Source organism: Sapajus apella, unplaced genomic scaffold (genome assembly GCF_009761245.1).
Source record: "Sapajus apella isolate SASKATOON/1434 unplaced genomic scaffold, GSC_monkey_1.0 scaffold39, whole genome shotgun sequence".
In the NCBI taxonomy this organism is placed as follows: Eukaryota; Metazoa; Chordata; class Mammalia; order Primates; family Cebidae; genus Sapajus; species Sapajus apella.
The window spans coordinates 17891769-17906775 of NW_022436979.1; the positions used below are offsets into that span (position 1 = coordinate 17891769).

General features: G+C 48.2%; 1 protein-coding gene across 2 annotated transcripts in view; it reads right to left on the reverse strand.

The window, feature by feature from the left end:
• IRF2 (interferon regulatory factor 2) overlaps positions 1–15007 on the reverse strand; it is a 90613-nt gene that overhangs the window by 33343 nt on the left and 42263 nt on the right. For both annotated transcript variants that reach the window (XM_032298754.1, XM_032298755.1), the window contains exon 2: positions 8216–8308. In XM_032298754.1, coding sequence (XP_032154645.1) covers positions 8216–8302 — 87 coding nt within the window. In that variant the 5' untranslated portion in view covers positions 8303–8308. The remainder of the gene's footprint in view (positions 1–8215; positions 8309–15007) is intronic.

Genomic DNA, 15007 nt, shown 5'->3' on the forward strand with positions numbered 1-15007 from the left:
TCCTGTGACAGATGAGTTGAGACCTGGATTCTGTGGAGATTAAAGCCCAGGAGATTGTATTCTTTTAAAGCTCTCAAGGCAGTTCCGGTAAGTGCTAGGTATGCGGGTCCCTGCACTACACTCTGAGGAAGGAATGAAATGTCAGGAGGGAGTTTCCACCACTTCAGTCTCACATGATGAATCGCAGAAAGTGTCCCAACTGTCCCAAAAGAGGCTCCGTGCCTTTCCACAGAACCAATCACAAAGCCAGGACTAAGAATATTTCAGAACACTGGAGAGTTTCCCAAAACCTGTTAAAAGGAAAATTCTACCATATTCTAAGAAGTCAGTTATTAAAGGAGAACTGAAAGCAAGAGACGTTTTCATCAGCTCCTCGGTGTTCATTCTGTATCATCCACAGTGATTTCAAAAGGACGGTGATCAGAAAGGGGCTGAGTGACATTTTATGCTTTAACGTAGATGAAAATCAGAGAGCAAAATCACTAAATGCCATTTCTTGATGTTCATGAAAGTGAATATAGGTGAAAACTGGTTTCAGTGAAAGAACTTTTCCTGAAGTGCATGCCCAGAATCTAAAGCTTTATGCTTAAACGCAGAGATTCTTAAGAATTTCCTGTTGTACTTTTTTTCTAGGTCAAAGGAGTTCTAGGGTGACACAATCTGAAGTCTATCTTGCAAGACACAAAACTGATAAAGTAGATCTTTTTAAGCAGCTGCATGCATGCGTGCACACACACACACGTGCACACACGCGCGCACGCACACGTGCACGTGCACATGCACACACACACCCAGGCGCATACATGCACGCACACACACGCACACAGGTGCACACACACACGCGCACACGCACATACACACGCATACTCACGCTTACATGCACACACATACACACGTGCACACACACAGGCGCACACATGCACGCACGCGCACACACACATGCGCGCACACACACACACACACACACACACAAACCTAGTCCCAGAGTAACCACGCGAAAGTCATCCAACTACAAAAGCACTGACTGAACCTGGCGATGTCCACTATGCATCCTCTTGAACTGTGTAACCGGCCTGAGTGGGCTGGCATAGTTCGGATGTGTGTCCCCTTGAAATCTCCTATTAAAATGCGATTGCTAGTGTTGGAGGTGGGGCCTGGTGGGCAGTGTCTGGGTCATGGGGCAGGATCCCTCATGAAAGACTTGGTGTCGTTCTCACGGTAATGAGTAAGTTCTCCCTCTGTTTGTTCCTGTGAGAGCTGTTTATTCAAAAGAGCTTCACATCTGCACCCTTCTCTATTCCTCCCTCTCTTGCCAGGCAATGCCCTTTGCCTTCCATCCTGAGGCCTCACCAGAAGCAGATGGCAATGTCATGCTTCTTGTACAGCCTAGAACCCTGAGCCAAAGAAATCTCTTTTCTTTATAAATTACCCAGCCCCAGGTGGTCCTTCACAGCAACACAAAACAGACTGCTCCATAAACCTGTCTCCAAAAAAAGATACACAAATAACAAACATTGGTGAGGATGTGGAGAAACTGGAATCCTCATAACATTGCTGTGGGAATGTAAAACGGTGCAGCCACTCTGGAGAAAGTGAAACACAGAATTAATTACCTGATGACCCAGTAATTTTACACCTGGATGTATACCCAAAGAATTCTACGCAAACGGCCGGGTGCGGTGGCTCAAGCCTGTAATCCCAGCACTTTGGGAGGCCGAGGTGGGTGGATCACGAGGTCAAGAGATCGAGACCATCCTGGTCAACATGGTGAAACCCCGTCTCTACTAAAAATACAAAAAATTAGCTGGGCATGGTGGCGTGTGTCTGTAGTCCCAGCTACTCAGGAGGCTGAGGCAGGAGAATTGCCTGAACCCAGGAGGCGGAGGTTGCGGTGAGCTGAGATTGCACCATTGCACTCCAGCCTGGATAACAAGAGCAAACCCCCGCCTCAAAAAAAAAAAAAAAAAAAAAGGAATTCTACGCAAACATTCAAACCAAAACTTAAACACAAATGTTCATAGCAGCACTATCCACAAAAGCCAAAAGATAGAAACAACCCAAGCGTCCATCAGCTGATGAATGGATAAACAAAATGTGGTATATCCATACAACGGAATATTATTCAGCCACAAAAAGGAACGGAGTTCTGACACTTGCTACCATGTGGATGAACCTTGAAAACATTATGCTGGGTCAAAGAAGCCAGACACAAAAGGCCAAATATTGAATGATTCTATTTACATGACATATCCAAAAATGGCAAATCCAGAGACAGAGAGCAGATTAGTGTTGCCACAAGCTAGGGGAGAGGGAAATGGGAAGTGACTGCTTACCGGGCTCAGCATTTCCTTTGGGAGGGATAAAAAGTTCTGGAACTGGACAGTGGTGATGCCTGCATGACACTGTGACGGTCACTTTAAAATGGTAAATATTTTTTAAACTACATGTAACTTTTAACTAGTTTTTCATATTGCAGGAAAAAAAAAGACTAAGAAACTTATCAGAAATATCTTTAAAATCGCATCACAGGTTCTTTTTCTGAAGAAGACCATATTAAAAGGAAAAAGAAAGTGAGATTCATTTTGAAGCGGAAAGAGATTCTGACCAGTAAACACTCTCGTCACAAGTCATGTGTTCCATGGGACAGATGATGTTGCTGTGTGTCTGTGTGGACCCTGTGATATCAGTATGTGTCAGGTGTCTGATCCCCGAGTGACCAGTCCTGCACACGTGGTGGTGGCACACACTGTGTGTGGATGGACGCCCTGTGTATGTGCAGAACTCTGCCCATCTGAAGGAAGGCAGGAGAGATGACTGCTGCTTGACTTCAGAAAAGCATGTGAGATTATCTTGAGCAATGCAGAGTAAGGGCTCCTTGGCCCCACATGGAAACTGGTTCTGCTATCTTCTCTCCCTCTTCTTCTCCCTGACATTTTTCAGATGTTCCAATGAGTGTGCTATTTTTGTTGGGACTCCTTACCCTGGACAGAGATGGCCTGATGTTTACACAAACACAAGTGTACTTTTGGGACTCCTTACCCTGGACAGAGATGGCCTGATGTTTACACAAACACAAGGGTACTTTCAACGTGGAAGAAAGGAAAGGTCCGATGATTTCCCTGCCTTAGTGCATGGATCCAGGACAATCTCCAATAAGAAATAAGAACATCAACAACCCGCCACTGTAGGGGTCAGGAAGAGCTACCAGAGAAACTGGGACCCCGAATGTGGCTGCCTCCTTCCTTCCTCGAGAAATGGCCCAGGGAACCACAAGCAGGCAAGTGGACAAACCCAAAAGTAACCTGGTCTCAACAAGTCAATGGCAAGAAGGGAAAAAACAGGGTACTACCCACAGTCTGCAGAGACTTAGAGTCATAAAACCAAACACAACCTGCGGACTGCCTTTGAATTCTGATTTGAACAAATCAACCATAAAAAGGCATTTTGGGAATACTCAAGGCATTTTGAATATGAATGGAGCACTGATTATATTAAACAGTATTAACTGTCCAATTAATAATGATATTGTGGATATATAAGAAAATGTCCTTATGTCTTACAATGTACACTGTCAGGAAGTTGCTTTAAAATACCACAAAGACACACACACACACACACACACACAAAGATAAGGCAAAATATTCATATATTCATACATCTAGATGCATATGGAAATTTGCCTGCATCTAGATGTATGAATATATGGAAATTTGCTATCCTATTTTTTTTCAGTCATTGGGCTACTCACACATACTATGTACGTTCGCAAATACTCATCATCAAGGGAGAATGGCCCCAGCCAAGGCCTCATTCATGTGCTGGTTATAAGGCACTTTTCCAACCTTCCTTGCTGTTCCTTCAGAGGAATCCACGGGACCCCATTCCATTCCCACTCTCCTTCAAACTTATTGAAAGTAGGTGCTCTGGTTTGAATATTTGCCCCTACAAAATTTATACTGAAATTTAATCCCGTGTGCAGTAGTGAGGGTGGGTCCTTTAAGAGGTGACTGAGTCAGGAGGGCCTTGCCCTCACGAATGGATTAATCCAGTTGGGGATTAAGGGATTAACAGGTTGTCATGGGGGTGGGATTATGGCTTTTTAATGGGAAGGGAGACCTTTGCTGGCAAGTGAGCATGCTCATCCCCACACCATGTGATGCCCCACACTCCTTGAGGACTCTGCAGACGCTACCTAACAGCAAGAAGGCCCTGACCAGATGCAGCCCCTCAACCTTGGACTTAGCCTCCATAACCATAAGAAATACATTCCTTTCCTTTATAAATTATCCAGAGTCAGGTATTCTGTTATAAGCAGTAGAGAACACACTAAGACAACGGGGGATAGAAACAAATTTAAGACATTAATTAACCAACTCTTTCTCTCTAAGAATGTAGTAGGTTGAATGGACTTTCTGAGAGCCATGTGGCAACTGCCAACCCGGTGCTCATAAATTTGATTATCCTAACAGAACAAAAGCACAGCCACCAATGTTGCTCTCCTTCAAGTCCACGGCATTCATTCATGTATCCCCAGAACAACTTTTCCAGAGTGCCTCCCACTTACCAGGCACTAGGCCTGGCCCTGCACATGCAGTGATGAGGAAGACAGCCAAGGTACCAGTGCATGGGGCTCCCAGCCTGGAGCATGTCTCAATAAACATGAACACATCCTGAACGCCGACTGAAGCAGAAGTGAGTCTCACAGCCCTGTGAACAGTTTCTTCTAAGAGTTACAGCAGCCTTCAGTGGCAAAAGGGGTCTTGGAATGACCTCAAACCTCTCAAGATATAAACAGGGATTCCCAGGCAGAATGCTTGTGAATGGGAGAGAGCAGTAGGTGCTCGATTAAGTATTTATACGGACAGATGAAGGCCGACACGCCTAAGTTAGCGGAAACCTATAATAAGATGCCCTGTGGGAGTGCAGGTATGGAGAGAAGGGATCCTGACGCCAGCCAAGGCCTGCAGTGACAGTGATGGCAGTGCCCACGTGCACAAGCCATGCCACGTGCCCACTCTGGCTAGGCCTCAGTAGGATGCAGCTTGACAGGGCCTCGAGACCACAGTGCAGGCCGTGGTCTCCGTGCCAGGGCGGTGCTGAGAGGCGGCACTGGCTGGCAGCCATGAGCGTGCTCTTCTTCAGCCTGGCTCGTGTCCAGCTCGGGCAGAGGAGCCCAGTGACATGACACAGAGGTCTCCTTTCCCTCCGTGCCTCGGGATGAGAGCTCTTGAGCCAAGGGCCAGATGAGTGATGCTCAGCAGGTAAGAGCTGCCTGGAAGGGGCCAAGTGTTCATCTGCATCAAGAAAAATCCATTTGCTTTCTGGTCCTATCTCAGCAAAACACGGACACAACAGAGGGAAGAAAACGCATCTCAGCAGAGAGTCCCCGTAACGAAGTGAGCCTCAGAGGGTGCATCGATCTCCCAAGACTGTCGTGAAAAATGGTACAAACTGGGTGGCTCACAGCAACAGAAATGCATTCCACCCCAGTCCTGGAGGCCGGAAGTCCAAAATCAAGGTGTCCGCAGAGCTCACGCCTTTTGAAGGCTCTGGGAAGGATCCTTCCTCGTCTTTTCGGAGCCCCTGGCTGTGGCTGCCTCTGTCCCGTCCCTGCCTCAGTCCGCACACGCCCCTGTCCTCCGTGTGTGTCTTCTCCTCTTCTGTCTCATAAAGGCGCTCCTCACTGGAGTTAAGGCCCACCCTGAATGATCCCATCTCAAGGACCTTCACTACATCTGCAAAAACCCTTTATCCAAATGAGGTGACATCCGCAGGTTCTGAGGGTTAGGATGTGGATCTGGCTTCTGGAGGGGCCACAGCTCCAACTACCACAGCGCCGAGAAGGGACTCATGATTAGTCTAAACCAATCCCGGCGGACAGCGCATCAGACGCCTGCTGAACACGGGCGGTGCGAGACATTGCCTGTTCTCCACTGCATCAAGCCAACCCAAACCCGTGGAGGTGTTTTTAAAAAAGAAAAGCGAAAACAGACAGCTTACTTCTCTTCAGAACGCAGGGGCATTTGCTTTCCTCTCCCTCCCACATCAAACAGTAATGCTACCTTGTTCCTCAAAATGGAATCCTACTTAACCTCTCTGTGCCTCAGTTTCCTTGTCTGGAAAATGGAAAATATTAACAGTACCTACCCCATAGTGGCGGAGCGTGAGTTAATGCACCTACCTTGCTTAGGGGAGAACCTGCACGCAGTACGTGCTGAGTACACGTCGCTTTCATTCAGTATCATTTGCTATCCTGGCTCTCCAGCTGCCCTTCACTCTGGTACCCCCTTCCTTAAACCTCCGTGGCACCCTTGCTAACTGAGCTGACCAAGGAGCAACTCCATTTCTGGTCTGTTTCTTTGGAAAAAGCTGGTTACAGATGTAAATCTAAAACACTATAGACAGAAAACCCTAGAAAAATACATTGTTTATGGTAAGACCTTGAGATATGCGACAGGTCACAGGAAATAAGCAGATGGCTTCTTCATTTCTGTTGACTTAGCACCCCGCCTTGTTTCAGAAAGGCTCAGACATATTCAACACAGTAACATGAAATCCCAAATCGGGCCGGGCGCTGTAGCTCACGCCTTTAATCCCAGCACTTTGGGAGGCCAAGCCAGAGCAGATCACTTGAGTCTTGGAGTTCCAGACCAGTCTGGGTAACATAGAGAATTCCCGTCTCTACAAAAAATATAAAAATCATCCAGGAGCGTGCCTGTGGTCCCAGCTACTTGGGAGGCAAAGGTGGGAGGAACGCTTGAGCCTGGAGCCAGAGGTTACAGTGAGCTGAGATCATGCCACTGCACTCCAGCCTGGGTGACAGAGGGAGACCTTGTCTCAAAAAAAAAAAACAAAAAAATCAAAATAAGCGGATAAAAGGAAAAGAATTTTAAAAAATAAGATTTGAAAGATATCTGAAAGGACCCAATAAGGCCAGGAGTGATATTAGTCTAAAAAAATTATACTGCAATATCCCGGTCACTTGTTGGAAGCAGCTCCAATCTGCAATCTGGCTCTAAGCTCTTGCACCTGATACAAAGATAGAGCCCAGCCAGCTAAATTATTCATTGTGTCCTTAAGATTAAAAAAGAAAAGAGGAGGGAGTGGGGAAGGGAAAAGGCATTTACTCAGAACTGTTCCTGGTAGAAGAGACGCTTCTCTCCTGGGCCTCCTTAAAGAAGGCATGATATATATATATATATATATATATATATATATATATATATATATCTATATCTATATCTATCTATATATATATATATATAGATATATATATATATCAGTTGCTATTCTAGATTATATAGTTCTAGAAGGTTTTCATTTTTACCTATATCATCTCTTTCTGATTCACCCCTAATAGCTAGGATCAATTAAATTAAGAGTTGTTCGGTTAACAAAGTAAGGGACTGTTATGCATGGAGGGGTAGGTTGTAAATGATTGTCTGCTTTTAGGACAGGTGGGCACACGGATAGGCCTTCATTACAGAGGTTAAAAGGAGGCTTTTGTAAAAGACAAAAACAAGCTTTCTTTAAATAGAGAACATTGAAACGAAAATGCTCCACTCCCAATATAAAACCCTGGAGTTTCCACGTCCTCTAGTCCTAAATGGTCGGGAGAAGCAAAAAAAGGAATCTGGAGAAGGAAGAGGGTAAGAATCCTTAAAGGAGCTTTCCACAGGCAGTCGGCCAAAATACAAAGGTGAGCCGTCACTGGGGGCTCCAGGCTGTGGCTACAGGGCAGAGGATGCTTTTGAGACCACGTTCAGTGGCTCACGCCTGTAATCCTCACACTTTGGGAGGCAGAGGTGGGAGGATCGCTTCACCCCAGGAGTTCAAGACCAGCCTGGGCAACATGGTGAGATCCCGGCTCTATTTAAAAAACACAAAAATTAGCAGGCATGGTGGCCTTTGTACCTGTAGTTCCAGCTACTCTGGAGTCTGGGGTGGGAGGACCCCTTGCACCCAAGAGGTGGAGGCTGCAGGAGTCACGATTGCACCACTGCACTCAAGCTTGGGCAATAGAGTGAGACCCTGCCTCTAAAAGAAAAAAAAAGTCTTTCAGGTGATAACTTGATGTTTTATGATCATGTGGGGATGGCTGATTTTTTTCACGAATGAGCCTAAAACTTCGAACACAGTGTTACTTTTGGCAGTCCGCGTGGGCGTGTTTCCGCCAGGACCTCTGTCACACATTCACCCACCCTGGTGCACTCACCTTGTTAAGCCACTTGAGCCCTGGGATCGTGTTGGAGTTTATCTGCTCCTCCAGCCACGGGCGCATACGCATCCTTTCCACCGGCATGGTGCCCTTGCGGGAGAGAAACACAGTGTCAGGCGCTGGTGCCGCTCACTGCGGTGTCTGCGCTGCAGAGCTCTACACCCCGCGTGACCCTTCCTTCTCTCCCGTCCTGGGGCTGGGGACTCGGAGGTGGGGGCTGGTGCACGCGGGGGCTGTGCCCTAGAGCCGCCTGTGCAAGCTCAGCCCTGGCACTGGCCAGGGGGCAATCTGGGGACACAGGACGGTCCAGGCCTGCCCTCCGCTGGGAGGGTCCTGTGAGCACTGGAGGCCAGGACCCGCACTCCTTCCCCGGACTTTGCCCCCCTGCCCTGGCCGGCTTTGAGGCGTCGGTTGCCCAGGGGCCCCGTGTTGACAAGGCCTTCGGGGACTCTTCTTCCAGTAGCCGCGGAGTGGGCAGAGAAGCAGCTGTGGGATAGCGTTATGATTTCAAGCCATTCATCCTGAGAATCTCGGTTCTACCAACGCTTCCAGCCCCCATGCTGACACTGAAGCTAAAGGAATCCGTTCATCTGGCATTCCCAAAGTTTTCCACCAGCTACCCGTCCCTCCCGACTTTCCTTCCAGAGCTCCCCCACGCCCTGCACCGGTCTCTTTGCTTTTGCTTTCACCCGAGGACAATCTCACACCCAAATATCTTTCTTCAATGCCAGCCTCCCCTCTGACCTCACATCATCCTCTTTTCCTTTAACTTCCTTTCCCTTTGAAAGTCATTTTCACGGTCGGACCACCCTTCCTCCTCCAGTCCACACAATGCCCCCAGCGGCTTCCAGATTCCTAAGATAGACTTCCCCTTGTCAATCAGAACAGACCCAGAGGGGAGTCAGTAACAAAGTACCTTCCACAGCGTCCCCCACTCATCTTCACCCTATCCGTGCCTGCATTTACATCTAATCTGGGGTCCAAAAGCAAAGACGGTGTGGATACAGGCCTCCATTTTTTTTTAAATTATTTTTTCAAAGGGAGTTTCACTCTTGTTGCGCAGGCTGGAGTGCAGTGGTGCAATCTTGGCTCACTGCAACCTCCACCTCCCAGGTCAAGCAATTCTCCTGCCTCAGCCTGCCGAATAGCTGGGATTACAGATGCCCACCACCACACCCTGCTAATTTTTTGTATTTTTAGTAGAGATGGGGTTTCACCATATTGGCCAGGTTGGTCTCGAACTCCTGACCGCAGGTGATCCACCTGCCTCGGCCTCCCAAAGTGCTGGGATTACAGGCGTGAGCCACCACGCCCGGCCCGCCTCCATTCCATAGGACCTCACAGACAGTGTGACACTGTAATCCTCTTTCAATCCTGATGTGTCCGTTCATTTCCTCCAAAACTGAGCTCTGAAAATTCTCTTCATTGGAACTTGGCTGATGTCTCAATAACTCCTCCGGCTTGCCCGGGACTTCCTCTCTCCTCTCCTCCCTGCGCCCAGAACATGCCAGAGTACAAGCATCCTTCCATGGCCCGCTGGGCCTCACCCTGCGCCTGCAGGAGCCCCCAGCCTTTTCCTTGTAGGCGCCCCCAGCCTTTTCCTTGTAGGCCTCCCGCAGTCTGGCTCACCGGCTGCTGCAGACACCTCCTGCTCTGTGCTCATCCCATGCCCTCTGCTCGTCATTCCCTGGCCTTGCCAGTCCTATCTGTCCTCTAAGACCCAGCCTCCTCCTCCTCCACAAGGGCTTCCCAGACCATTCCCGCCTAAATCAGTCCCTCCGCCTCCAGCTCCTGACACTCACTCATCTATACGCTCCTCTGAAAAATCAAACATTGCTTTAAGGCAGTTGGGTCTTTCACCTTATCCCGTTTTACCTATACACTTCTCAGCAGTGTACACTCCACTCTCTCTTCCTAACCAAATTTAAGTTCTACTGGAGGAAGAGCATCACCTTGTTTTTGGAGGCAGGGTCTCACTCTGTCACCCAGACAGGAGTGCAGTGGCGTGATCATGGCTCACTGCAGCCTCAACCTCCTGGACACAAGCGATTTTCCCACCTCAGCCTCCCAAGCAGCTGGGACTACAGGTGTGAGCCATCACGCCCAGCTAATGTTTTAAAATGTTTGCAGACATGGGGTCTCCCTATGTTGCCCAGGCTGGTCTCAAACTCCTGGGCTCAAGCAATCCTCCCACCTCAGCCTCCCAAAGTGCTGAGATTACAGATGTGAGCTCCCATGCTCTGCCCTCTTTCTAGGTCTTTTGCTAGTCCTACAAAGTCCAAATGTTGCCTTCCATGTAGGAAACGCTCGCTACAAGGCCCAGGCCAGCTCTGAAGATCACCTAGGTGGGGTGCCATCAGAGGCTGGCCTCATCCACTCATATGGAGGCTCCAGCCACCATTCTTTGAGACAGAAACAGGAAGCTTCGAGGTCTTTCACAAGGACGTGGAATGGCCTCAAGGAGTTGCAGAGACTGCTGCTCTTGGTCTCATCCATTCATTTGTTCATCCACCCATTCAAAGATCATGTATTGAGAATGATGCTCCAGGAATGGGGAAAGATGACATTCCCTGCCGGAACTCCCAATCTAACAGGACACTGGAAAGAAAGGAATTACCATGCCCCACGAAAAGTCCTGGGTACAAGATGATAAAAATGAGTTTCCGGGCTGGGCGCAGTGGCTCACGCCTGTAATCCCAAAACTTTAGGGGTCAAGGCAGGTGCATCATGAGGTCAGGAGTTCAAGACCAGCCTGGACAAGATGGTGAAACTCTGTATCTACTAAAAATTCAAAAAGTTATCCAGGCATGGTGGCGGGTGTCTGTAGTCCCAGTTACTTGGGAGGCTAAGGCAGAGTGTCGCTTGAACCCAGGAGGCAGAGGTTGCAGTGAGCCGAGATTGTGCCACGGCACTCCAGCCTGGGAAACAGAGCGAGACTCCATCTCAACAACAACAAAAAGAGTTCAGAAGAGTCTGGGGAGCACCAGGGAAGGCTGAGCACAGAGGAGTGCGATGGTGACCCCACAAAGGCTCGCCCTGCAAGAGACAGATGCCAGTCCTCCCAACCGCCTGACCCTCAGAACCGCTGTGCGTGGTCTCTAACGCTGCAGCTGAGCCTGAGTCGAGCAATATGGAAACGCGAGAGGCGTATGTAAGTGCCCTGCTTCCAGCTAGTACTCAGAATAATATCGTATCTCCTCCATTATCTTTCTCACAAATAACCCAGTTGGAAAAAAAAAAAAATGGTCGAACCTACAACAGTTCAAAAAGCCATATGGTATGGTTCCTGCCAGGTGCCCCTCCACCAGCCCACAGTGGTCCCCGTTCTTATGTTATGTGACGGCTTTTCAAGTGCACACAGATGGGAATCACTCTGAAAGAGAATGAAGGAGAGGAAGGCAGCAAATCACACTGCCATGTGTGTACCTATGCAACAATCTTTCTTGCATGTTCTTCACATGTACCCCAAAACCTAAAATGCAATAAAAAATAAATAAATAAATAAAAGAGAATGAAGATCAATTTTAAACTGAAACAGGGCCGGGCGCAGTGGCTCACGCTTGTAATCCCAGCACTTTGGGAGGCCGAGGCGGGTGGATCACGAGGTCAAGAGATCGAGACCATCCTGGTCAACATGGTGAAACCCCGTCTCTACTAAAAACTACAAAAAATTAGCTGGGCATGGTGGTGCATGCCTGTAATCCCAGCTACTCAGGAGGCTGAGGCAGGAGAATTGCTTGAACCCAGGAGGCAGAGGTTGCGGTGAGCTGAGGTTGCGCCATTGCGCTCCAGCCTGGGTAACAAGAGCGAAACTCCGTCTCCAAAAAAAAAAAAAAAAAAAAAACTGAAACAGTAGTTGGAAAAGTCCATTGTCAGGTAAAGCAAAGCACCAAGATGAGAAACCCAATTTTCTGTCTTTAAAACTAAAGCCTGTGTGGGAAGACACGTTCCATCCGCACTGTGGATGAACTGTTTCAGGTGCGACCATTTTTTTTTCCAACTGGGTTATTTGTGAGAAAGATAATCGAGGAGATACAATATTATTCTGAGTACTAGCTGGAACTCTGTATCTGTGAATTTGCCTACTCGCTAAAATATACCCATAACCCCCAATACACAGATGCGTTTGCGGTCACTCGCGGACGTGTGCTGAATTTGAGTCATCTGATGCATGTCTTCCCAGCGGGGGCTGAACAACGCCACACTCTGCCTTCCCGCTCCTGCTCTCCCGTGGCAAACAAGTGTCCTTTGCACAGTCCACAGAGTGCGACATTTTTCTTCACATCGTTGTGCTTTTTGTTGGTGACTCTGCTGTTTCAAATGGCGCCCAGGCATTGTGCCAAAGTGCCTTCCCGGGTTCCTAAGAACCAGAAGGCGGTGATGTGCCTTACGGGGAAAACTCGTGTATCAGATAAGCTTTGCTCAGGCGTGCATTATAGCGCTGTGAGTTCAATGCTAACCAATCAACAAGAAATATTACAGAGGGTGTCTTTAAACAGAAACACGTAAGACGAGGATACACAATGATCAGTTGACAAAATGTGACCAGAAGCTTGCAGGAACCTGATGTCCTTATAAGGATTGAAGTGTGGGCAGGGACACACACAGAATGCCGCCACGTGAAGACAGACACACAGGGAGGATGGGCACGTGAAGCCAGGGGCAAGAGACTGCAGGGAGGCTGCTGCAGCCGACCATGCCTGGAGCCACCAGAAGTTGGGAGAGACAAGGACAGATTATTCTCCCCGGGAGCCTTGAGGCAGAGCAGAGCGCCACTGGTGCCTCGATTTGCCAGAATTGTGATGGGATAAATTTCTGTTGCGTTAAAGCCACTTGTTACGGCAGCTCTGAGCAGCTAGCAGAGAAGGGAGAGCTGCAAAGTCCCCAAGGCAAGGTGGCCCCTGTGGAAGGCAGTCAGTGACAGGGAGGGCCCAGAGACCTGGCTGACCCAGAAGACCATGCCTAGGATTCTGGTCATGACCATGACCCAAGACTGAAGAGGAAACCGAAGGATTTTAGCAAGAGAACGATATGGTCAGTTTGGCCAATAGTAAAGGAAGGAGCTGACTGTGAAGTTGGACCAGCCCTCCACCAACTTGAATGCACACGGGAATCCCAAGTCCGTGGATTCTAGGCGACCCCTGCGGTCTGCGTCTCTGACAAGCCCCTCGGGCCTTGGGTCACACTCAGAGAAGCAAAGCTCTAGAGTCCCCTTATCTCCCATGCTCAGTCTCCCGGCTCTCCCGCGCTCCTGCAGTCTGCTCATTTTGGCCATTCCGATAGACTTCTCTGTTGGTCCACGTTGCCAGGCTTGCCGGCTGGGTCCATTCCTCGCTTATGCACTGTGCCCATCTGGTAAGGAGGCAGCTCCAGCAAACCTCAAATTTACTAGAAAAGTTCATCATCCTAAATCAGGACTGTTATTAATTGTAAGTAAACTTTTAGAAAAAGTAAAAACTCGAACAGGTATTTTATCAGAGAAAAAAAATGTAAAAAGGGCTATACTTATGTCAGGTTTTGTCGGTTTGGGTTTTGTTTGTAGCTAGGACATCTCCAATGAGACTCCGTGAAAAGCTCACGCAGTCATACGAAGGCCCCTCTCCGCAACTTGATTTTCTCCCCAACCCATCTCCCACAGCCTGGGCAGGCAGTGGATTAGCAGTGTGCTTGCCACGCGACACAGTACAAAAAGTTTGCCATTTGATGTAGATTGCTCATGACTACCAGAGGGTGAGAATACGTTTTTACTTCTTCGAAAAACAGCAAAGGCAGAATCTAGCTCAAGCCTAGCACCAGAAATGGATCATTTAGTCGGCCAGTCCAAATAGTTTCATTATGTTTCCATAGATTAAAAGACAGATGACAGGCACAGAGGGTCAGAGGACTGAGGACTGAAAAGAAAGATGCTTACTCGGTATGTGTCATCTAGCTTCCATTACTGAAAGTCAAGGTGACACACTGGGCTTTCTGTAAGGCAAGCCTCCCACAGGCACTAACAGCCAGGCCGTGTGAACCTTGAACAGAGTTAGAGAAGGCAGGTAACTGACGGCATGACACAGAGACTGACTGTGTTTGTCTAAGAGAACCAAAATGCACAGAAACCAGGACAGCTGGGTCACAGCCCTGACTCTGCCATTGCTGGTGTGTGTCCTTGGGCCAATCACTCCGTCTTTCTGGTCCACACTTTGAACATCTAGAAAAATAGGACGTTTTAGGCCGTGTGCAGTGGCTCACGCCTGTAATCCCAATACTTTAGGAGGCCGAGGCAGGCGGATCACGATGTCAAGAGATCGAGACCATCCTGGCCAACATGATGAAACCCTGTCTCTACTAAAGATACAAAAATTAGCTGGGCGTGGTGGCACATGCCTGTAGTCCCAGCTATTCAGGAGGCTGAGGCAGGAGAATCGCTTGAATCCAGGAGGCGGAAGGTGCAGTGAGCCGAGATCATGCCGCTGCACTCCAGCCTGGCCACAGAGCAAGACTCCATCTCATAAAAAAGAAAAAAAAAAAAAAAAAGAAAGAAAGAAAAGAAGAGAAAAATGAGACGTTTTAAACTGATGATTTCTGCAGTTATCCATGATAGGATAAATTGTAATCTTTTTTGTAAGCTGCTTTTCTTGTACATCAGCTTGTTTACGGTTCTACAAACGTAATATACAAGCAACCTGTATATTAAAGTAAGTAAAAGTGTCAAACCATCTACCCTGCAGCCTGACAAAAGGCACTTTGTAAAATCCCCTGTCATTACACCTTTGAGATTTGAGGTTGGAACTGGCTTCAAAAACG